At 36.9% G+C, this 25,804-nt stretch overlaps 4 protein-coding genes across 7 annotated transcripts in view; all 4 read left to right on the top strand.

Moving 5' to 3' along the window:
- The first annotated feature begins 297 nt into the window (after window positions 1-297).
- LOC128388064 (uncharacterized) lies at window positions 298-1,738 on the top strand. Its single transcript, XM_053347416.1, has one exon. It carries the CDS (start codon window positions 311-313, stop codon window positions 1,736-1,738), a length of 1,428 nt encoding a protein of 475 aa, XP_053203391.1. The 5' UTR covers window positions 298-310.
- Window positions 1,739-2,075: 337 nt separating this feature from the next.
- Window positions 2,076-8,578, top strand: LOC128388106 (titin-like). Its single transcript, XM_053347463.1, is given in 4 exon segments — window positions 2,076-2,099; window positions 2,152-2,848; window positions 2,907-4,924; window positions 4,927-8,578. Coding segments are annotated over 4 exon segments (6,387 nt in total). The 3' UTR covers window positions 8,575-8,578.
- A 1,036-nt stretch (window positions 8,579-9,614) lies between these two features.
- On the top strand, window positions 9,615-21,970 carry LOC128388058 (titin-like). Of its 4 annotated transcripts, none has more exons than XM_053347408.1 (2): window positions 9,615-11,078; window positions 11,226-21,970. In XM_053347408.1, exons 1-2 carry the CDS (start codon window positions 9,617-9,619, stop codon window positions 21,968-21,970), a joined length of 12,207 nt encoding a protein of 4,068 aa, XP_053203383.1. In that variant the 5' UTR covers window positions 9,615-9,616. The 4 variants fall into 4 exon arrangements, with proteins under 4 accessions (XP_053203383.1, XP_053203382.1, XP_053203381.1 ...); XM_053347407.1 differs by having other exon boundaries at window positions 11,136-21,970; XM_053347406.1 differs by having other exon boundaries at window positions 11,133-21,970.
- Window positions 21,949-25,804, top strand: part of LOC128388078 (titin-like) — an 18,456-nt gene continuing 14,600 nt past the window's right edge. Inside the window, 1 exon segment of the mRNA XM_053347429.1 lies at window positions 21,949-24,308. Coding sequence (XP_053203404.1) covers window positions 22,087-24,308 — 2,222 coding nt within the window. The 5' untranslated portion in view covers window positions 21,949-22,086.

The raw sequence follows: 25,804 nt of genomic DNA, 5'->3' as shown, positions 1-25,804 counted from the left end.
AACCTGAACAAGAATTCATTGATATTGACGATACCATCGAAATGGTCACTAAGAATATAACTGGACGTAAGATCTTATTTAGAGTTCCAAGAAGATCAAGTCAACAAGAGATCGAAACTTTAGAATTGGAAGAAAAATCGACGAACAAGTACAAAGAAAAGATTCGATTACTGTTCAATCTGATGAAACAGTTCTGATCAAGAAACGAATTCCTGGAGAAATTATTTCATTCGAAGTACCTGAATTTTCACTTCGAAGAGAATCGGTGCCAAGTGTGCAACCGATCGAGGTCAGTGAATCAGTTGACAAGATGAGTGTTAAAATAACGGGAAGAAAAGTAGTATTCCGAGTTCCCAAAGGACCAAGTCAAGAAGAAGTCGAATCCGATGAAATAATTCCTGAGCAAATAATCGATGAAACTCAACCAGAAGAGATCAACATACCCAAGAAGATTATTGAATTAATCATTGAAGATCAAAAACCAATGGATGAAACTCAAGTTAAATCGCTTCTCGAGATTCAAAAAACTGAAAATGTCCAAGAGATTAGTATTACATCTAAAGGTCGTGAAAAGACTTTTGCTCAATTGGAATCAGAACAAATTGAAGTTGAAAAGAAACCTGAACAAGAGTTTATCGATATTGACGATACCATCGAAATGGTAACTAAGAATATAACTGGACGTAAGATCTTATTTAGAGTTCCAAGAAGATCAAGTCAACAAGAGATCGAAACTTTAGAATTGGAAGAAAAAGTCGACGAAAAAGTACAAAGAAAAGATTCGATTACTGTTCAATCTGATGAAACAGTTCTGATCAAGAAACGAATTCCTGGAGAAATTGTTACTTTTAATGTACCAGAGATTCCGATAAGAAAGAAATCGATTCCAGATGAGCAATCAATCGAAATTGACAAATCAGTACATGTGACTAATGTTAGAATTACCGGAAGAAAAGTCGTATTCAGAGTTCCTAAAAGACCAAGTCAAGAAATCGTGGAAACAGATGAAATTATCCCTGAAAAAATAATCGATGAAACTCAATTGGAAGAGATCATTATACCAACAAAAACAATTCAATTGATTACTGAAGATCAAAAACCAATCGATGAAACTGATAAGAAATCGGTTCTTGAGATTGAACAATATGATGAAAATGTCCAAGAGATTAGTATTACCTCTAAAGGTCGAGAAAAGACTTCAACTCAACTTGAATCAGAACGGATCGAAGTTGAAAAATTACCAGAACACGAATTCCTAGAAGTTGAAGACTCTAATGAAAGAGTTGATATCAAAGTTACTGGAAGAAAAGTTGTATTTAGAGTTCCACGTAAATCGAGTCAACCAGAGATCGAAACATTCGAGTTAAGCCCTGAAAAGGCTCTTATCCCTGAGATTAGCTCTGATGAAATCAAAAGAGAGACATCCGATGAATTAGATATTGATAAAAAAGATATTGATCAGAAGACGGAAGCAACTGAAGAAAATGTCAAGCCTATTCAAGAGATAAGAATAAAGACCAAAGGCTCGAAGAAAACAAAAACTAAATTAGAATCTACTGAATTAGAGATGGAAAAAGATCAATTCAAGTTTGTCGATATCACTGAAGATATTGATGAAAAGGAACTCGAAGTACAAGCGACAATCGAACTGAAGAAACCAAAGGATAAAGATCAGCCTTTTAGTTCAGAAATTGAGATGGAGAAAACATCAGAACTCAAGATCTGTCACAAGATGTAACAATTACATCTAAAGGTCGAGATAAAAGTTCAATTGATTTAGAATCGAGTTCAATTGAAGTCGAAAAGACAAAAGAAACTGAGACAGTTGAGTCTCCAGAAGAAGAATCGCCAAAAGAAATCGAAAGAAAAGATTCAACTGTTATCGAATCTATTGGACCGATTGTTGTAATTAAGAAGAAAATTCCTGGAGAAATGGTAACATTCAATGTCCCTGAGATGCCATTGAGAAAACCATCATTACCATCTGATGTTAAACTCGAAAGGTTACAATCGAGATTGAAAAGCGAAAGAAGATTGAACAACCTGAACAAGTCGAAGTTTCATCAGAAACTCTCATGATAACAACTTCGGCTGAACAAGTAACTGAATCAGAAAACCTTTGAAACTGATGAATCATTAGACTTACCAAAGGCACGAAAAGAATCAATTGCTAAGCCAAGTATCGTTACAACGGAAGCAATTGTGATCACTGGAGGCTCTATTGATGGTTCAACGAAACCCTTAGATTCAAGTGTCACCCAACTGAAAGCAACAATTGATATAACTGAATCGAAAGCAGTTACTGTTGATGAAACAAAGCTCAATGAAAAAGAATCACAACTCAAAGAACCAATCAAAGTCACAACTCGAGCTAAATCGTTGAAAGATTTGTCTCAAAAACGTTCGTTATCCATTGAACGGAAACAACTGATGGAAACCGAGGGTCCGTTAACCATTGACGAACCAAAAGTCGACACATTAGTACCAGCTGATGTTGATTCTATTCCAGTAACAAGTGTACAAGTTGTCGAAACAAAATCAGAGGAGAAAACGATTCCCTTGGAAATAACTGAATCAAAAGAGGCTCAAGCAATCAAAGCGATCAGCCCATCAGCTGCTTTGCTCGTATCTGATGTGATTCCGTCACAAGAAACACAACAATTAACGGAAATTCAAACAAAACCAGGGTCCGCTTCAATCGAAATCATTTCATCGACAATACCAGAGTCGAGAGTTGATTTGACCTGTGAAACCGAACTCCCCAAGAGTTTTGAGAAACCAAAGAAGTCCAAAGTAACAGTTAAATCAACAGTTAAAACTGAAAGGTCACTTATTGTCCAATCGGAAGGTTCACTTGAAAAAGAGACTGATTTACCAAGTACGGTTCTAGAATTAGATCGAACCAGTGTTTCGATGGTCTCAAAACATCGGATCTTTCTTTTCAACTGAACAAACCGCAACTATTTCTGATTCTTCTGTACCTGAAACTGCCACCAAATTATTAGCTGATTCGCCGTCAATGGCATTAACAATTAGTTCAGTTGAGATTGGTGAAAGTGAAAAGGTCGTCCAATTGACCGATATTCAAGATAAACAACCAAATGTCACTTTGACTGAGAGTCAAGCGATTGAAGTAACTTCATCGATTCCCGGTGACACCGAATCTAAATTGATTCCAACAATTAAACCAGAAAAACAAAAGTTGAAGAAAAAAGTTGATCTTAAAAAACAAAAATCACTCACAATTGAATCCAAAGAGACAATTGAATCAGTTGAAAGAATTGATAAACCAGACCAATCAAGACAAGAACAAGCGAAAGAAACAATTTGTCCAATGAGTTCGATTTCGGTGAGTTCGATGGAAACAGTTGAACAACCAGAATCATTGGTACAAGAAGCGATACCAATTGGATCACAATTAGTTGAGTCAATTATCGAGAAAAGACCAAATCAAGCAATTGGAATAGAAAATGTTGATACAGGTAACCTTGAAATACCCTTGACAATTGATCGACCAAGTGTTGAAGTAGCTCGAGTTGAGATTCCAACTTCTATTGCCATTGAAGGTTCTATGAGTTCATCATTAGAGCCTCGACCATCAGAGACTGACGTTCATCAAATGAAATCTCAGAAAGGTTTCAGCTCAGTAGAAATCACATCAAGATCAGCTATCACAATGTCGTCGAATCAAACACTTGAAGCTACTATTGGTGCAGATATTGAACAAACACCGAGTGTAATAAGCGAGTCCACGACAGTAAATTCTGAGAAAAAATCAATCTCAATATCATCGATAGAAACACTTGAGACAACAAACTCAGTTCCAATTTCCGAAGCATCGAGTCTTCCAAATGTCGATTTCATCGAAGCTCGAGCTGTATCAATAGTTGAGTCTATTCCTGGTGAAACCGAACTTGTTTACATTCAACCTAAAGCACCGGAACGAAAGAAAGGAAAACAAAAAGTTGACCTTAAGAAACAAAGAACACTTTCAATTGAGAAATTGGAACTTGTTGAGACTGCAAATGAATCGGTACAAGAAAAAACGACGAGCGATTCCGCGAAATCAACGTTAATTCCTGATAAATCGTCAGTAATTGTCGATCAAGTTCAACCCGTTGATCAAGTTGAAATACTACAATTAACTTCACCCACAGTTAGAACAACAATTTCGGTTCTATCTGATCAATCACATCTTCCAATGACTGTGTCAATGGAAACACCAGTTGACTCAGAGTCTCAATTAGATTTACCAGTAATCGAAAAAGGTAAAAGTGACATAAGCATAACAACACTCGACGCTATTCAAGGATCTCAACAAACAATCGGAGATAAAGAAGGAGAAATAGAAACACCTCAACCATCAACTGCTTCTGCGACAACAAAGACAATTGATACAAATAAAGTAACAGTATCAATAGAAAACAAGGAAACATTGGAGAAAGAAGGACAATTCGAAGTACCCAAACCTCGAAGAGAGAAATTAACAAAGAAAACTTCGATTACTAAACAAAGATCAATTTCTATCGAGAGACCAGTTATTATGGAGATGGAAACACCAACAGAGGTTCAACCAGAAATCAGAGTAACACCTAAAGACACTGTAGTCGAATCACCATCAACATATTCGACTACAATTAGTCAACAATCAACATACGAAGCAGAGACAATTTTCGATGGTGTTGAAGTTAAACCTCGAATAGCTGATCAATCGATTGAATCGATTGGACAAGCGATCTCAGTAGTAACAAGTGATGTTTCTCAAGACGAAGTACCTTTAGAAACACCACAGGAAACACTTCAATCAGCTTCAATTGGTCTTCCGACAATGACTATTGCCGAATCTCGAGTAGATCAACTAGTCGAGAAAGAAGGTGATATGATAATTGACGAAGAAACTTCTAAGCCAAAGACAAAAAGATCAAAGCCAAACCACCAATTAAATCGAAACAATCGCTTATTGTCGCTCAAAAAGATACATTCGAAAAGGAAAGTGACTTTGATTCTGTTCCAAGTGAAACTGCAAACACTCAAATTGACCTCAGTCCAAATGTCGCTGTTTCTGTTCAATCCACTCAACCTATAGAAACTGACGAAAGAATCACCGATTCGAGAGTAGAAGAGGTTCAACCAAAGGTCGATTTTACTCCAAGCCAAAGTTTAACTGTAACATCATCAGTACCTGAAGAATCAGAGGAAACTCTTGAACAATTAACTAAACCAGAATCAAAGAAACTCAAGAAAAAAGTTGATCTTAAGAAACAAAGATCGCTTTCTGTTGAACGACCCGTTACATTGGAAGCAGTTGATAAACTGTCAGTTCCAGAGACAGAAAAAGATTTGGCCTCATCATCCGTTGATTCGGAAACACCATTAGCAGTAACAACAGTCGAATCTATTGAATCAACAAGTCAATTAGATATCGAGCTTCCAGATCACAAAACAATCACTCAGTCAATTTCTGAAACAGTTTATCATTCGTACCAAGTATCAACATCAACTGCTGATTCCGCAGCGAGTGACTTAATTCAGGTCACACCAACTACATTAATAGCACAAATCGATTTAGCTCAAGCGGAAGCTGCATCGGGTGTAATTAGTACTCTCATTGAGTCTGAGAAACATTTCGAAACTGATGAAGCCAAGTTGAAATCTATTCAACCAGAAATTACTAGTGACCTTGTCACGGCATCGATTGGAATTGATGTTCCCGTTGAAAGTGAACAAAATCTTGCCGAAGATATTAAACCTGAAACAAAGAAAATCAGACCAAAGAAACCGATAGTGAGCACTAGGTCAGCTTCGATTGAGAGGCCGGAGACCTTGGAGAGAGAGGGATCTTTGCCGATAAAACCAGCGCGTCGAGAAAAGTTAACAAAGAAAAATACACTCACCAAACAAAGATCAATATCGATCGAAAGACCAATAATATTCGAAGCTGCTATGCCAACGGAGATTCAGGCCGAAGTACGGGTAATGCCCAAAGATACTTTGGTTGATGCACCAGCAACTTATTCAACGACAATCAGCCAACAGTCAACTCTGGAAGCCGAATCTCCCTTCCAACACTCACCCACCATGGAATCGGGTCAAGCTTTGGAGGCAATCGAATCACTGACACACGCAGTGTCCATCGTGGAAAATGATCTGATCCATAGTGAGACGCCGTTGGACACTCCAGCTGAGCAAAGTTACTCAGCATCGATTGAAACACCAAATGAAATAAGAGTAGCAGAATCAACGGTCGACCAAATCGTTGAGCGTGAAGGTGAAGTGCTTATCGACGCTCCAAATGTCAGAAAGTTGAAGATTACGTCAACTTCTTCAACGCAACAGTCGTTGACTGTCACCAAAAAAGATTCGTTTGAACGGGAAGGTGTCCTCGAAATGGAACAAAGTGAAACCGCTGTTTCTAAACTCGAAGCTATGTTACCACAAACAGTAGCGACAATTGATTTCAAGCAACTGCTCGAAAGCGAGAAATTAACAGCTCTTTCTGATGATAGTAAAACTGAATCGATTGTACCAAAATTATCTGACGAACTGAACAAAACAATAACAGTACAGGAAACGGAAGCAACTGAAACTGAATCGGCGTTACCAACCTCATTTGATTCATCAGCACTTCAACCTAAAGTTGAATTCACTCTAAATCAAAGTATAGTTGTAACTGATTCTGTACCAGGAGAGTCTGAATTTGCCCTTTCGAAGATGGTACAACCAGAGTCGAAGAAATTGAAAAAGAAAATTGATCTGAAGAAACAGCGATCTCTGTCAATCGAAAGACCTATTACTATGGAAGCCACAGGTGAACTGCTGATAACGGAGATCACAAATGATCAAGCGCTGACCTCTATCGATTCTGAAATTCCATTAGCTATTTCGAGTGATCAACCGATCGAAAACGTAGCCATCTTGGAACTAGAAATTCCTGATAAGAAGCAAACAGTGCAATCGATTTCCGAATCGGTATATCATTCCTACGAAGTATCGACATCAACTGTTGATCAATCGACAATTGAGTTACCTCAATCAATTCCGTCAGCATCTAGAGCTCATGTAGACTCTGGATCATCCGAACTAGAGATCAAATTGGCTTCGATAGAAAACAAGGAAACATTGGAGAAAGAAGGACAATTCGAAGTACCCAAACCTCGAAGAGAAAAGTTAACAAAGAAAACTTCGATTACTAAACAAAGATCAATTTCTATCGAGAGACCAGTTATTATGGAGATGGAAACACCAACAGAGGTTCAACCAGAAATCAGAGTAACACCTAAAGACACTGTAGTCGAATCACCATCAACATATTCGACTACAATTAGTCAACAATCAACATACGAAGCAGAGACAATTTTCGATGGTGTTGAAGTTAAACCTCGAATAGCTGATCAATCGATTGAATCGATTGGACAAGCGATCTCAGTAGTAACAAGTGATGTTTCTCAAGACGAAGTACCTTTAGAAACACCACAGGAAACACTTCAATCAGCTTCAATTGGTCTTCCGACAATGACTATTGCCGAATCTCGAGTAGATCAAGTAGTCGAGAAAGAAGGTGATATGATAATTGACGAAGAAACTTCTAAGCCAAAGACGAAAAAGATCAAAGCCAAACCACCAATTAAATCGAAACAATCACTTATTGTCGCTCAAAAAGATACATTCGAAAAGGAAGGTGACCTCAAGGAAGACACCATCGAAATATCTTCACACAAAATCGATATAACAACTCAATTAGTTGTCACTGTTGCATCTAATCAAGTTTTTGAAAGAGAACAATTAACTTTACCGATCGATCAACATACTGAATCAATCGTTCCGAAATTAGAAACTGATGTAAAGCAGCAAATTATCGTGCAAGAAACACAACCGATCGAAAGTGGTCAAGACATCGATTCTCAAGAGACACCAAGTGCTAAGCCTAAGGTCGATTTTACTCCGAGTCAAAGTATAACTGTAACTTCATCAGTACCTGAAGAATCGGAGGAAACTCTTCAACAATCAACTAAACCAGAATCAAAGAGACTCAAGAAAAAAGTTGATCTTAAGAAACAAAGGTCAATCTCTATTGAACGTCCAGTTACTATGGAGTCAGAAACTAAACTTGAGACTTCTGATACTAAAGATATCGCTTCTAAATCGATCGATTCTGAGACACCATTATCAATATCGACTATTCAATCAATTGAGTCGACAGTTAAATTAGACATTGATCAACCTGATGCAAAGACAATCAACCAATCGATCTCTGAGTCTGTTCATCATTCATTACAAGTCTCTACCGCGACTGCCGATGTTGCTCCTGATTCATTAGACCAAACAATTCCTACTCCATCGAAGGCAATTGTTGGTCTAACAGAGACTGAAGCTGCTTCAGGTCATATCAGCACAACAATCGAGTCCGAAAAGGATCTGGAAGTTAATAAGGAAACTAAGCCAGAGACAATTAAACCTTCAATCAGCGATACACAAGCGATAACAATTGGTATCGATGTATTGGTTGAGAATGAGGAACAGTTAAGTGATCAAGCTAAACCAGAAAAGAAGAAAATTAAACCAAAAAGTCTCTAATTAAATCGAGATCAGCGTCCATTGAAAGACATCAAAAGTTAGACAAAGAAGAAGAACTTGACCTGGAACAACCTTCCATTGCCTCGGCATCTCCTGGACTAGTTGCGACGAAAACAATTGAGTCCGAAACAATCAGTACGATGGAAGGTGTTAGTCTCGGTCCAAAAGAAGCACCAGTTCCGGAAAAGAAAGCCAGAGAAACTATCGAACGTGATCTGATGAAAAAAGCAACTTCTATCGAACAATTAACGCTAATTGGTGATCTCAGTGTACAAATTCCACGAACCGTTGAACAAAGAGTCGAATCAGAAGAGGTTTCGATTGGATTGATAGACCAAAGTCCAGAAGCTGTTCAATTAGAAACTCAAACCGATTCAAAGGTTAACAAATCGATGACCGTTACTACAACAATAGCATCAGAGGCTGAATCAAGTTTAGTAGCTGATTCAATCGACTCGCAACAACCAAAAGTCTCACTCACCGAAACTCAGGCCATAAGCGTGACCTCATCCGTTCCTAGTGAATCCGAAGCTCACCTTCCAAGTGATAATCTACCCGAATCAAAGAGAATCAAGAAACGGGTCAGCTTTAAGGAAGAGAGATCACTTTCAATTGAGAAACCAACATCACTCGAATCAACCGATAATTTGGAATCGATTAAACCTAATCTTACACAGGCCAGACTGTCAATTGATTCTCAAGGTTCTGTAACGGTAACCGCAGACCAGCTTATCGACACATTAACGCCAATCGATATTGATCAACCCGATGTTAAAACAACATCGACAAAACTTTCAGAGATCAATCAAACTCCGATACAAGTGACAATTCAGGAGTCAATCATTTCAACAGGCATATTGATGAAAATAAACCAGATTCTGCTCGAACTGATGTCAAATTAACTGAATCTGAAGCTTTATTGGGCACTGGCACAAATATCGTGGAATCAGTTGATGACCTTCCAGTGAGTGAGACCACAAAAGATCAAGCATCAAAATCGATTCCATCGGAAACACCATTGGCCATTTCGACTACTGATACCATGGAAGGTACAGTTGCTCTAGATATCGAAATACCAGCTGAGAAAACAATCGTTACATCAATCTCAGATTCTCTTCATCACTCATATCAAGTATCAACATCTACCGCTGATATTGCAGCCGATGACCTTTCTCAATCCACTCCGACCACATCGAAAGCTGCTATTGGTTTAACTGAATCACAAGCAGCCTCAGGGATGTTTAGTACTTCAATTGAATCGGAAAAAGATTTGGACCTTGAAGTGATTCCCGAAGTTGTTAAACCAACAAAAAGTTTAACCAAGAAAAAATCTCGATCCATTTCAATTGAACGTAAACAAAGTTACGAGAAAGAGGAAACTCTTGATGTGATCCCATCGAAAGAGGAAACAGTTCAATTCGAGATCACAAGTGAAACTCAAGCGATCACTGTTGGAATCGATGTACCAGTAGAAGTGGAAGACAAATTAGTCGAAGACGTTAAACCAAAGGTAAAAAAGATCAAACCCAAAAAGTCATTACCGAAAACCCGATCAGCTTCAATCGAGAGACCAGAAACTCTTGACAAAGAGGAAGAACTCGAAATAGGAAAGCCAACCGAGATAACAGCGATCTCATCTGTGGTGCCTCAACGAACAACCGAAACAGAAGCTGTGGCCACTCTTGAGGGCGATATCGTCGTTCAGAAAGAAATACCTGTTCCTGATAAGAGAGCGAGAGAAACGACAGAAAGAGACTTGATGAAAACAGTGACCACTGAACGTGTAAACTTGAGTGGTGAGCCTGTTGACCAACAAGTCGATGCACTTGAAAATGTCTATGAAATTAGTGCTGATCAAACACCCATTGAAATTACAGCTCGAGTCACTACAGAAGCCACTCTATTAGAAAAAGAAGTTAAATTGACTCAACAATCAACTCTAATTGCTGATGATCAACCTTATCAACCATCAATCGATCAACAATTTGAAATATCATCAAAAGGACAAAAACCAATACGAAAGGAAATCATTCAAACATTTAAAAAAGTCGGTGATAAAATAACATCAATACAAGTAGAATCAACTCAATATGAAGATTCAATTGTTGATATTACAATAGAATCAGATGATAAACAACCGATTGAAATTGAATCGAAACAAAGATCATTGATTGTTGAAGAAATGACCACTGAGATCGGTGGACCATCATCTCCATCATCATCATCACCAACACAAAGTAAAGTCAATCAAGATTCAATTTCTATTGAATTACCAGACGAAGAAGAAAAAGAAATCACAATTAAACCAGAATCCAATGAATCGATTGAGATTGTACCAGAAATGGAGATCGACATTGAATCGAAAGGTAGAGAGAAGGAGAAAAAAGAAAAAGAAAAAGAAAAAGAAAAAGATTCGAAGAAGAAAAAAGTTACCAAAAAGAAGCCACAGTTCAGTGAACGATTCGAGGTTGATCGAAATACGGACGATCTACAAATAGAAGAAGGTAAGTTACCCGATCGTAATGAAGAATTAGTTGATTTAATTGTAGATGAATTAGAAGATTCCCTGGTAAGTGTCCCTGAAGTGATTCCCGAATTGATGGAAATGATTAAAGATGAATTGATGTCGGATTTAATTACCGATAATGAAGATCAACCAATGGATGATAAGGTGACCACTACTACTGACGAAACAACCAGTGAACCAGCTAAGGTTAAAGTTTATAAAGCGAAACTCAGAATACCGGGAACGAGAGTTATTTATAAAGTTCCTCGAAAATCAGGTCGAAGCTTGCAGCGTATATCTGATTCGAAAGAGACTCAAATACAAACTGAAGAGATTCCTGAGCAAACTTTCGAGCTCAAATTACCAAGTTCTCGAGTAGAATCTGAGTTGACTACCACAGTGTTAGAGTCTCAGACTAAAGAAGAGCATCCAGCTGACATTTTTGTTGAACAAACTGTAAATCTTAGTCTCAAAGGTAAACGAATAGTTTTCCGTGCTAAAGACGAAAGAGAACAGATTGTAACTGAAACAATCCATCTTCGTCAGCAAGATTTTACTGAAGAAAAGACTGAATTAAGGCCAGAAGAAGAAGACGATTCTGTTCAAACTTTCACAATAAAAAGTAGAGGAAAGTCAAGATCATCCATAGAAATGAACTCAGAGAGTATTGAAATAAGTTTAGACAGAAAAATATCAGAAATTGAATCTGTAAATGAAAAAGATAAAGAAGATGTTGAAAGTATAACAAAACTTAAGGTGAAAATTCCGGGGCGAAGGATAGTTCATCGAATGATGGTCTCATCAAATGCGTCTGAAACAGAAATCAGTGAGCAAGAGATTGTGGACTATGTTGAGTCAGGACCCGAAGATAATCTGATGCTTGATGAAGATGAACACGATAAAAGATCATTAGATGTGCTTGAAAGAGTTAGCGTGAAAACAACAGGTCGAAAAATCTTATTCAGAGTCCCACATGAAAAAGATCAACAAGAAACTGAATCAACAGAAATACAATCAGAATCAGATTTCATTCAACCAGATGATGAAACCATGATAACTGTTGATTCAGATGAGACAGTCAATCTCAAAACCACTGGACGTAAAGTATTGTTCCGAGTTCCACAAACATCATCTAAGCCTGAGATCGAAGAGCTAGAAATAGTTCCAGATCAAATGACCGAGACACCAATCGATGATATTCAAGATGAAAATGTTATTGATGAAGCTAATCAGAAGATCGATGTAAAGATAACTGGACGAAAGATCTTATTTAGAGTACCAAGAAAATCGAGTGTATCATCTGAACAAGAAATTGAAATAAGTTCTGAAGAAATGAATGTACCAGAAACAAGTGAACAAATTGAAATTGAGAAAATATCAGAAACTCAAGATCTGTCTCAAGATGTAACAATTACATCTAAAGGTCGAGATAAAAGTTCAATTGATTTAGAATCGAGTTCGATTGAAGTCGAAAAGACAAAAGAAACTGAGACAGTTGAGTCTCCAGAAAAAGAATCGCCAAAAGAAATCGAAAGAAAAGATTCAACTTTTATCGAATCTATTGGACCGATTGTCGTGATTAAGAAGAAAATTCCTGGAGAAATGATAACATTCAATGTCCCTGAGATGCCGTTAAGAAAACCATCATTACCTACGGAAGAAAAACTTGAAAAAGTTACAATCGAGATTGAAAAGCGAAAGAAGATTGAACAACCTGAACAAGTCGAAGTCTCATCAGAAACTCTTATGATAACAACTTCGGCTGAACAAGTAACTGAATCAGAAAAACCTTTGGAAACTGATGAATCATTAGACTTACCAAAGACACGAAAAGAATCAATTGCTAAGCCAAGTATCGTTACTCAAGAACTAATTGTAATCACTGGAAGTAAAATCGATGAATCAGCAGCACCAAAAGATTCCATTGTACCTGAAATTGATGAGCTTCCAGAGATTTCGCCAGAAACAACACTATCTCAAGATGTAACACTTCGGTCCAAGGGTCGAATAAGAACCTCAATAACATCAGAATCAAGTCAAATTGAAATTTCATCCGATGAAAGATCATTTTCAACCGAGCAACAACTTGACGTAATAGAACCAATAGTGATATCTAAAGTGAAAATTTCTGGCCGCAAGATTGTTTTTAGAATTCCGTGTGAAGGTAACGAAAAAGAGATTGAGACTTTGGAACTTATTCAAGAAAACATAGAAAATCAAGTGTCTATTGATCAACCTTCCGAAATGGACGAATCAATTGAAACTACCGAAGTGAAAACTGCTGGACGTAAAATTGTCTTTAAATTACCAAGACGATCAAGTCAATCAGAGACTGAGCTGCATGAAGTTCCTGAAGAACTGCAAGAATCAGTGGATGAAATTTCAAGCGATTATCCATCAGCTAAAGAGGATTCAGGAAAAGTAGACGATTCAATAGAAAAGATTAATCTGAAGATAACTGGACGTAAAATACTATTCAGAGTACCTCGAAAATTAAGTAAACCAGAAATCGGTGAAACTGAAGAACAAAGTGAGGCGCCAGTAGATACTTTTGAAATATTCGATGATCGTCCAGTAGAAATTCAAGAAACAGAACAAGATGAACTAACTGTGACAAAGAAGAAAATTCCAGGAGAATTGTCTTCTTTCGATGTACCAGAGACTCCACTAAGAAAGAAATCGATTCCTGATGAGCAAACGATTACAACTGACGAATCAATATGCGTCACTTGTATCAAAGTTACTGGAAGAAAAGTTGTATTCAGAGTTCCACGTAAATCGAGTCAACCAGAGATCGAAACATTCGAGTTAAGCCCTGAAAAAGCTCTAATTTCTGAGATTAGCTCTGATGAAATCGAAAGAGAGACATCCGATGAATTGGATATTGATAAAAAATCTATTGATCAGAAGACGGAAACAACTGAAGAAAATGTCAAGCCTATTCAAGAGATAAGAATAACGACCAAAGGCTCAAAGAAAACTAAAACTAAATTAGAATCTACAGAATTAGAGATGGAAAAAGATCAATTCAAGTTTGTCGATATCACTGAAGATATTGATGAAAAGGAACTCGAAGTACAAGCGACAATCGAACTGAAGAAACCAAAGGATAAAGATCAGCCTTTTAGTTCAGAAATCGAAAAGGAGAAAATATCAGAAACTCAAGATCTGTCACAAGATGTAACGATTACATCTAAAGGTCGAGATAAAAGTTCAATCGGCTTAGAATCGAGTTCGATTGAAGTCGAAAAGACAAAAGAAACTGAGACAGTTGAGTCTCCAGAAGAAGAATCGCCAAAAGAAATCGAAAGAAAAGATTCAACTGTCATCGAATCTATTGGACCGATTGTCGTGATTAAGAAGAAAATTCCTGGAGAAATGGTAACATTCAATGTCCCTGAGATGCCGTTAAGAAAACCATCATTACCTACGGAAGAAAAACTTGAAAAAGTTACAATCGAGATTGAAAAGCGAAAGAAAATTGAACATCCTGAACAAGTCGAAGTCTCATCAGAAACTCTTATGATAACAACTTCGGCTGAACAAGTAACTGAATCAGAAAAACCTTTGGAAACGGATGAGTTGAAACCTCTCGAATTATCTGTTCAAGAAATAGAATCAGACTCTGATTTTGTAGAAGTAACAGATCAGTTTGAAAGAATAACAGACAAGGATGATTCAAGTATCAGTACCGTAGAAATAGTTCATGTTAAAACCGTAGGCCGAAAGGTGTCGTTCAAAGTATCTCGACGTTTCATTGAATCTATGGAAGAAACTTTAGATATGAGTACTGAAACTGAACCCTCAATTGTAAACCAAATTGTCGAAGTAAAAACTTCAGGACGTAAAGTTGTCTATAAGGTCCAAAGAAGAACTAGTCAGACAGAACTAGGAACTAATGAAATGCTTTTGGAAAAACCGACTGAATATACAACACAAGAAATTGAGTTAACTTCTGAAGATAAACAAACCGATGAAACTAACGTCGAATCAGCTCTCGAGATTCACGAAGCTGAAAATGTTCAAGAGATTAGCATCACATCTAAAGGTCGTGAAAAGACTTTTGCTGTATTGGAATCAGAACAAATTGAAGTTGAAAAGAAACCTGAACAAGAATTCTTGGATATTGACGATACCATCGAAATGGTAACTAAGAATATAACTGGACGTAAGATCTTATTTAGAGTTCCGAGAAGATCAAGTCAACAAGAGATCGAAACTTTAGAATTGGAAGAACAATTTGACGAACAAGTACAGAGAAAAGATTCGATTACTGTTCAATCTGATGAAACGGTTCTGATCAAGAAACGAATTCCTGGAGAAATTGTTACTTTTAATGTATCGGAGATTCCGATAAGAAAGAAATCGATTCCTGATGAGCAAACAACCGTTATTGATGAATCAATCGAAGTGAATCATGTCAAAGTAACGGGAAGAAAAGTTGTGTTCCGAGTTCCTAAGGGACCAAGTCAAGAAATCGTGGAAACAGATGAAAATATCCCTGAGCAAATAACCGATGAAACTCAATTGGAAGAGATCATAATACCAATAAAAACTATTGAATTGATTACTGAAGATCAAAAACCAATCGATGAAACTGAAAATAAATCTACTCTTGAGATTGAGAAAACCGACGAAAGTGAAAGTGTCCAAGAGATTAGTATTACATCGAAAGGTCGAGAAAAGACTTCAATTCAACTTGAATCAGAACAGATCGAAGTTGAAAAATTACCAGAACACGTTGATATCGTCGATTCAATTGAGAAAGTCACCGTCCAAATCTCGGGACGTAAAATTTTATTCCGAGTTCCTAGAAGGTTGAGTCAACCAGAATTGACTGAATCACACCCTGAAGAGGAAATAGAAGAAGAATTATTAGAAACTGAAACTATCGCTCAACCGTTGGAAAGTGAGATCGATTCAGAAGAAAAAACTGAACTGAAGATCTCTGGACGTAAGGTTGTGTTTAGAGTTCCAAGAAAAGACAGTCAATCGGAAATTGAAACTTTCGAATCGATTCCTGAAATACAAGATTCAAAAGAAACTACACAATTTGAGGGATCTCTGGAAAAGCCAGTTGAAACTTCAGAACTATTAACTTCTGGTCGAAGAATAATATTTAGAATTCCAAAGAAGGTTGATAAAACGGACATCGAAGTAGCTCCAGACGAACCAGATGAAATGGATATCGAAGCTTCAAGTATTCAGCAGACAATTGAATTGATTACTTCTGATGAGAAATCAATTGACAAAACTGAAGACGATTCGCTTATGAAAACTGAAAACATTGAACTGACTCAAGAAATTACAATAACATCGAAAGGTCGTGAGAGAACCTCAGCTCGACTCGAATCAGAAAAAATTGAAGTTGAAAAACTACCGAAAAATATAAGATTAGAAGTTGAAGCTTCGGATGAGAAAGTTGAAGTAAAAATAAAAGGTCGCAAGATTTTATTCAAAGTTCCGCAAGGAACAGATAAAATTGATACAGAAGCTGAAATAATTTCAGATTCTCAAGAACCGATCGAACTATCGGACCAACCGTTAGAAACCGAGATCGATTCAGAAGAAAAAACTGAACTGAAGATCTCTGGACGTAAGGTAGTGTTCAGAGTTCCAAGAAAAGACAGTCAACCGGAAATTGAAACTTTCGAATCGATTCCTGAAACTGAAGATGCAGATGATAATTTAGAGAACTTTATTAGTGAAAAGGTCGATCTCAAGACAATCGGTCGCAAAATCGTATTCAGAGTACCACACGAATCGTCTCAAACAAAGATTGAGGCGGAAGAACTGTTACCTGAAACTGAAGATCTTCATGACCAGTTATCTATCGACAAGCTTTCAGAAACAACTCATACAATAGAAGTTCAAACATCATCACGAAAAGTTCTATTCAGAGTTCCACAAAAAACAGATCAACCTGAAATCGAAGAGTATGAAAATATTCATGAACAAATTGAAGCTGAGAAAAAACCAGAACAGGAAGTAACTGATATTGATGAGTCGAGGATTGAAACAACAATTAAAACAGCAGGACGTAAAATCTTATTCAGAGTCCCACAAGAAAAAGATCAACAAGAAACTGAATCAACAGAAATACAATCAGAATCAGATTTCATTCAACCAGATGATGAAACCATGATAACTGTTGATTCAGATGAGACAATCAATCTCAAAACCATTGGACGTAAAGTATTGTTCCGAGTTCCACAAACATCATCTAAGCCTGAGATCGAAGAGCTAGAAATAGTTCCAGATCAAATGACCGAGACACCAATCGATGATATTCAAGATGAAAATGTGATTGATGAAGCTAATCAGAAGATCGATGTAAAGATAACTGGACGAAAGATCTTATTTAGAGTACCAAGAAAATCGAGTGTATCATCTGAACAAGAAATTGAAATAAGTTCTGAAGAAATGACTGTACCAGAAACAAGTGAACAAATTGAAATTGTGAAAATATCAGAGCCTCAAGATCTGTCTCAAGATGTAACAATTACATCTAAAGGTCGAGATAAAAGTTCAATTGATTTAGAATCGAGTTCGATTGAAGTCGAAAAGACAAAAGAAACTGAGACAATAGAGTCTCCAGAAGAAGAATCGCCAAAAGAAATCGAAAGAAAAGATTCAACTGTTATCGAATCTATTGGACCAATTGTCGTGATTAAGAAGAAAATTCCTGGAGAAATGGTAACATTCAATGTCCCTGAGATGCCGTTAAGAAAACCATCATTACCTACGGAAGAAAAACTTGAAAAAGTTACAATCGAGATTGAAAAGCGAAAGAAAATTGAACATCCTGAACAAGTCGAAGTCTCATCAGAAACTCTTATGATAACAACTTCGGCTGAACAAGTAACTGAATCAGAAAAACCTTTGGAAACTGATGAATCATTAGACTTACCAAAGGCACGAAAAGAATCAATCGCCAAACCAAGTATCATTACTCAAGAACTAATTGTAATCACTGGAAGTAAAATCGATGAATCAACAACACCAAAAGATTCCATTGGACCTGAAATTGAATCAGAAATCAAATCAATAACTGAATTGAAATCTGATGCAACAACCGATCAATGGAAGCCTGAAACAGAAGTTATTGAGATCGGTGAAACTGTTAATGTGAAGATTACAGATCGAAAAATATTATTCAGGGTTCCATGCGATACAAGTCAATCAGAAATTGAACAATTTGATCTTACACCTGAGAAAGTAAGTGATGGTAATGAGCAGGACAAAATTGAAGTTCCAACTGAAAAATTAGCTGAGGACAGTTCGTACCCGAAAGCACCAAAACGTAAAAAGAGAAAAGGTGAAACTGTTTTGGAAAATACTGATTTGACTTCAATGCCAGAAACTGTGCACGATGTTGATGAAAAATTACCTTTTGATCAACCTTCCGAAATGGACGAATCAATTGAAACTACCGAAGTGAAAACTGCTGGACGTAAAATTGTCTTTAAATTACCAAGACGATCAAGTCAATCAGAGACTGAGCTGCATGAAGAACTACAAGAATCAGTGGATGAAATTTCAAACGATTATCCATCAGCTAGAGAGGATTCAGAAAAAGTCGACGATTCAATAGAAAAGATTAATCTGAAGATAACTGGACGTAAAATACTATTCAGAGTACCTCGAAAATTAAGTAAACCAGAAATCGGTGAAACTGAAGAACAAAGTGAGGCGCCAGTAGATACTTTTGAAATATTCGATGATCGTCCAGTAGAAATTCAAGAAACAGAACAAGATGAACTAACTGTGACAAAGAAGAAAATTCCAGGAGAATTGTCTTCTTTCGATGTACCAGAGACTCCACTAAGAAAGAAATCGATTCCTGATGAGCAATCGATCGAAATTGACAAATCAGTACATGTGACTAATGTTAGAATTACCGGAAAAAAAGTCGTATTCCGAGTTCCTAAGAGACCAAGTCAAGAAATCGTGGAAACAGATGAAAATATTCCTGAGCAAATAACCGATGAAACTCAATTGGAGATGATCATAATACCAACAAAAACAATTGAATTGGTTACTGAAGATCAAAAACCAATCGATGAAACTGAAAAGAAATCGACTCTTGAGATTGAGAAAACCGACGAAAGTGAAAGTGTCCAAGAGATTAGTATTACATCGAAAGGTCGAGAAAAGACTTCAATTCAACTTGAATCAGAACAGATCGAAGTTGAAAAATTACCAGAACAAGAAAGAGTTGAGAGCGACGATTCAATTGAGAAAATTGACTTTAAGTTAAAAGGTCGCAAGATCTTATTCCGAGTTCCAGAAGGACTTGATCAGATGGATACAGAAGCTGAAATAATTTCAGAATCTCGAGAACCAACCGAACTAGTAGAACAACCATCATGTGAAGTTGTTCTTAATGATTCGAATGAAAAAGTTGATGTTAATATCTCAGGGCGCAAGGTTGTGTTTAGAGTTCCAAGAAAAGACAGTCAAGCCGAAGTTGAATCTATCGAAACTGTTGCTACAGCTGGAGATTCAAATGAGTTTGTCTTGATAGATCAATCTACGGAAAAATCTCCCGAAAGTACGGAATTGATAACCTCAGGACGTAAAATACTGTTTAGAATTCCGCACAAGTTTGATGCAGAAAAATGCGAGATCGCAGATCTTACTGATGAAATTTCCAACGATGAAACAAAGCCAGAAATAACTTTTGATCAACAAATAGTTGGACTTATCAGTGGAGATCAAAAACCAATTATTGAAACCGAAGCTCAATCAGCTTTGGAAATTAATAAACCTGATGAAACAACTCAAAATGTCCAAGAGATTAGTATTGCATCGAAAGGTCGAGAAAAGACTTCAATTAAACTTGAATCAGAACAAATTGAAGTTGAAAAGAGGCCAGAGCAAGAATTCATTGATATTGACGATACCATCGAAATGGTAACTAAGAATATAACTGGACGTAAGATCTTATTTAGAGTTCCAAGAAGATCAAGTCAACAAGAGATCGAAACTTTAGAATTGGAAGAACAATTTGACGAACAAGTACAGAGAAAAGATTCGATTACTGCTCAATCCGATGAAACGGTTCTGATCAAGAAAAGAATTCCTGGTGAAATTATTTCATTCGAAGTACCTGAATTTTCACTTCGAAGAGAATCGGTGCCAAGTGTGCAACCGATCGAGGTCGGTGAATCAGTTGACAAGATGAGTGTTAAAATAGCGGGAAGAAAAGTAGTATTCCGAGTTCCCAAAGGACCAAGTCAAGAAGAAGTCAAATCCGATGAAATAATTCCTGAGCAAATAATCGATGAAACTCAACCAGAAGAGATCAACATACCCAAGAAGATTATTGAATTAGTCATTGAAGATCAAAAACCAATGGATGAAACTCAAGTTAAATCGCTTCTCGAGATTCAAAAAACTGAAAATGTCCAAGAGATTAGTATTGCATCGAAAGGTCGTGAAAAGACTTTTGCTGTATTGGAATCAGAACAAATTGAAGTTGAAAAGAAACCTGAACAAGAATTCTTGGATATTGACGATACCATCGAAATGGTAACTAAGAATATAACTGGACGTAAGATCTTATTTAGAGCTCCGAGAAGATCAAGTCAACAAGAGGTCGAAACTTTAGAATTGGAAGAAAAAATCGACGAACAAGTACAAAGAAAAGATTCGATTACTGTTCAATCTGATGAAACTGTTCTGATCAAGAAACGAATTCCTGGTGAAATTGTTACTTTTGATGTATCGGAGATTCCAATAAGAAAGAAATCGATTCTTGATGAACAAACGACCGTTATTGATGAATCAATCGAAGTGAATAATGTCAAAGTAACGGGAAGAAAAGTTGTGTTCCGAGTTCCTAAGGGACCAAGTCAAGAAATCGTGGAAACAGATGAAAATATCCCTGAGCAAATAACCGATGAAACTCAATTGGAAGAGATCATAATACCAACAAAAACTATTCAATTGATTACTGAAGATCAAAAACCAATCGATGAAACTGAAAATAAATCTACTCTTGAGATTGAGAAAACCGACGAAAGTGAAAGTGTCCAAGAGATTAGTATTGCATCGAAAGGTCGAGAAAAGACTTCAATTCAACTTGAATCAGAACAGATCGAAGTTGAAAAATTACCAGAACACGTCGATATCGTCGATTCAATTGAGAAAGTCACCGTCCAAATCTCGGGACGTAAAATTTTATTCCGAGTTCCTAGAAGGTTGAGTCAACCAGAATTGACTGAATCACATCCTGAAGAGGGACGAGAAGAATTATTAGAAACTGAAACTACCGCTCAACCGTTGGAAAGTGAGATCGATTCAGAAGAAAAAACTGAACTGAAGATCTCTGGACGTAAGGTTGTGTTTAGAGTTCCAAGAAAAGACAGTCAACCGGAAATTGAAACTTTCGAATCGATTCCTGAAACTGAAGATGCAGATGATAATTTAGAGAACTTTATTAGTGAAAAGGTCGATCTCAAGACAATCGGTCGCAAAATCGTATTCAGAGTACCACACGAATCGTCTCAAACAAAGATTGAGGCGGAAGAACTGTTACCTGAAACTGAAGATCTTCATGACCAGTTATCTACCGACACGCTTTTAGAAACAACTAGTTCAATTGAAGTGCAAACATCATCACGAAAAGTTCTATTCAGAGTTCCACAAAAAACAGATCAACCTGAAATCGAAGAGTATGAAAATATTCATGAACAAATCGAAGCTGAGAAAAAACCAGAACAGGAAGTAACTGATATTGATGAGTCGAGGATTGAAACAACAATTAAAACAGCAGGTCGAAAAATCTTATTCAGAGTCCCACATGAAAAGATCAACAAGAAACTGAATCAACAGAAATACAATCAGAATCAGATTTCATTCAACCAGATGATGAAACCACGATAACTGTTGATTCAGATGAGACAATCAATCTCACAACCACTGGACGTAAAGTATTGTTCCGAGTTCCACAAACATCATCTAAGCCTGAGATCGAAGAGCTAGAAATAGTTCCAGATCAAATGACCGAGACACCAATCGATGATATTCAAGATGAAAATGTGATTGATGAAGCTAATCAGAAGATCGATGTAAAGATAACTGGACGAAAGATTTTATTTAGAGTACCAAGAAAATCGAGTGTATCATCTGAACAAGAAATTGAAATAAGTTCTGAAGAAATGACTGTACCAGAAACAAGTGAACAAATTGAAATTGAGAAAACATCAGAAACTCAAGATTTGTTACAAGATGTAACTATTACATCTAAAGGTCGAGATAAAAGTTCAATTGATTTAGAATCGAGTTCGATTGAAGTCGAAAAGACTAAAGAAACTGAGACAGTTGAGTCTCCAGAAGAAGAATCGCCAAAAGAAATCGAAAGAAAAGATTCAACTGTCATCGAATCTATTGGACTGATTGTTGTGATTAAGAAGAAAATTCCTGGAGAAATGGTAACATTCAATGTCCCTGAGATGCCGTTAAGAAAACCATCATTACCTACGGAAGAAAAACTTGAAAAAGTTACAATCGAGATTGAAAAGCGAAAGAAGATTGAACAACCTGAACAAGTCGAAGTTTCATCAGAAACTCTCATGATAACAACTTCGGCTGAACAAGTAACTGAATCAGAAAAACCTTTGGAAACTGATGAATCATTAGACTTACCAAAGGCACGAAAAGAATCAATCGCCAAACCAAGTATCGTTACTCAAGAACTAATTGTAATCACTGGAAGTGCAATTGATGAATCAACAGCACCAAAAGATTCCATCGTACCTGAAGTGGAATCAGAAAAGATGTCGAAACCTGAAACAATAGATGATATAGCTGATCAAATGAAAATTGAGGTTGCTTCCGAAGTTGCTAAGGTCGAGATTACTGGACGGAAAATCTTGTTCAGAGTTTCTCGAAGATCAAGTAAATCAGAAATTGATCAACCAGAGCTTATAAAGGACGAGCAAATTGAATCTGAAGAAGTTCTTAGTAGACGTGAATCTGTTTCTAATGAGCTAGAACAAATGTCATCAGCTCAACCCAAAGCACCAGAAAGAAAGAAGGGAAAGCAAAAAGCTTCGCTCAATAAACAAATGACACAATCAATTGAGACACCAGAGTCTGATGGAACTAAAATCGAATCAATTCCAGAGAACAAAGCATCCGATTCACTGAAACCTGCTATAGTTCCAACGAATTTAGAAACACCAATTGACTCCGAGTCTCAATTAGATTTACCAGTAATCGAAAAAGGTAAAAGTGACATAAGCATAACAACACTCGACGCTATTCAAGGATCTCAACAAACAATCGGAGATAAAGAAGGAGAAATAGAAACACCTCAACCATCAACTGCTTCTGCGACAACAAAGACAATTGATACAAATAAAGTAACAGTATCAATAGAAAACAAGGAAACATTGGAGAAAGAAGGACAATTCGAAGTACCAAAACCTCGAAGAGAGAAATTAACAAAGAAAACTTCGATTACTAAACAAAGATCAATTTCTATCGAGAGACCAGTTATTATGGAGATGGAAACACCAACAGAAGTTCAACCAGAAATCAGAGTAACACCTAAAGACACTGTAGTCGAATCACCATCAACATATTCGACTACAATTAGTCAACAATCAACATACGAAGCAGAGACAATTTTCGATGGTGTTGAAGTTAAACCTCGAATAGCTGATCAATCGATTGAATCGATTGGACAAGCGATCTCAGTAGTAACAAGTGATGTTTCTCAAGACGAAGTACCTTTAGAAACACCACAGGAAACACTTCAATCAGCTTCGATTGGTCTTCCGACAATGACTATTGCCGAATCTCGAGAAGATCAACTAGTCGAGAAAGAAGGTGTTATGATAATTGATGAAGACACTTCACAACCTAAAAAGCAGAAAATCAAAGCTAAACCAACAATGAAATCAAAGCAACCATTGATTGTAGATTCAAAGATATCTCTTGAAAAAGAAAGTGACTTACAAACTGAAATACCGGAAAATGCTTCGCAATTTGCTGAATTAGCTCAACCAGTTACAATACAAGAGTTGCAACCAATCGAAAGTGGTCAAGAGATCGATTCTCAAGAGACACCAAGTGCTAAGCCTAAGGTCGATTTTACTCCGAGTCAAAGTATAACTGTAACATCATCAGTACCTGGAGAATCGGAGGAAACTCTTCAACAATCAACTAAACCAGAATCAAAGAAACTCAAGAAAAAAGTTGATCTTAAGAAACAAAGGTCAATCTCTATTGAGAGACCTGTACCATTAGAATCTACATCTGATTTACCGAAATCAGATCAGTTGTCACAACAAATCAACGCTCAAACATCTTTATCAGAGGATTTGAACGCAACTTCCACGACTTCTGGTCTTATAAGTACAACACTTGAAGCTGAAAGTGATTTAGTTTTAACACAATCACAACCAGAGACAATTAAACCTTCAATCAGCGATACACAAGCGATAACAATTGGTATCGATGTATTGGTTGAGAATGAGGAACAGTTAAGTGATCAAGCTAAACCAGAAAAGAAGAAAATTAAACCGAAAAAGTCTCTAATTAAATCGAGATCAGCGTCCATTGAAAGACATCAAAAATTAGACAAAGAAGAAGAACTTGACCTGGAACAACCTTCCATTGCCTCGGCATCTCCTGGAATAGTTACTCAAAAGACTTTAGAAGCTCAAGAAATCGAAACATTAGAACGAGAGAAATTACATCCAATCGAAGCACCAATTCCAGAAAAGAAAGCTAAAGCTCTTACTGAAAGAGATTTCATGAAAAAAGCGACATCGACCGAATATTTATCGGCAGATGAAAACCAAGTTGTCGAGAAGATCACATTGCCAATAGATTCGGTTGGAGATGAACAGGTACCAAAAGAACCAACTGAAGATGATATTCTCGAGAATGAAGAGATTTCGCCCTCACAGAAAACAAAAACGAAAAAAACCAAAACAAAACCACCGATAAAGTCCAAAGAATCTCTTGTTGTATCAGAAAAAGATTCTCTTGAACGAGAAGGCGATTTAAATCCTTTTCCGAGTGAGATTGCAGATTCCAAGATGGACATCATTCCAAAAGATCTTGTATCAATTCAATCGACTGAATTGGTTGATGATGATCTGCAAGTTCCAGAGGCAGAAAAGGCTGAAACCACAATTGTTTCTCAAACATCTCTTGATGTTATATCAAGTGAAGCGAGTGAATCAATTGATAAATCAGATGCTGACCAACAAATTGTCACTCAGCCAACTGATGTCAGTGATTTCGGTGAAAAATCTCATGTTAAAATAACTGGACGCAAAATTATTTTCAAGATCCAGCGAAGAGCGAGTCAGCCAGAGATTGAAACGTTCGATGTGATTCCGGAAATTCGTGAATGTACTGAAACATTAACTTACTATACATCAGTTGAAGATAAACCAGTAGAATTAGGAGATTCTATTGAAAAAGTTCACATGAAAATTACTGGACGAAAGGTATTGTTCAGAGTATCTCGAAGGACAAGTCATTCAGATAGTGAATCTTTGGAAATGAGTCCAGAAAAGACTTCGATTTCTGATATAACTCAAGCTCAACCTGATAAACAGGGACAAACTGAGCCCGAAATATCCCAAGATGTAACAATCCAATCTAAAGGTCCAGATGAAATTTCGATGGATGAAGGATCGAGTCAAATTGAGATCGAAAAGACAAAAGAAACTGAGAAAATTGAGTCTCCAGAAGAAA

This window comes from Panonychus citri, unplaced genomic scaffold, assembly GCF_014898815.1.
Source record: "Panonychus citri isolate SS breed McGregor unplaced genomic scaffold, ASM1489881v1 Contig00095, whole genome shotgun sequence".
Classification (NCBI taxonomy): Eukaryota; Metazoa; Arthropoda; class Arachnida; order Trombidiformes; family Tetranychidae; genus Panonychus; species Panonychus citri.
The sequence above is the reverse complement of the archived record's forward strand: the minus strand, read 5'-3'. Positions and strand labels throughout refer to the sequence as shown.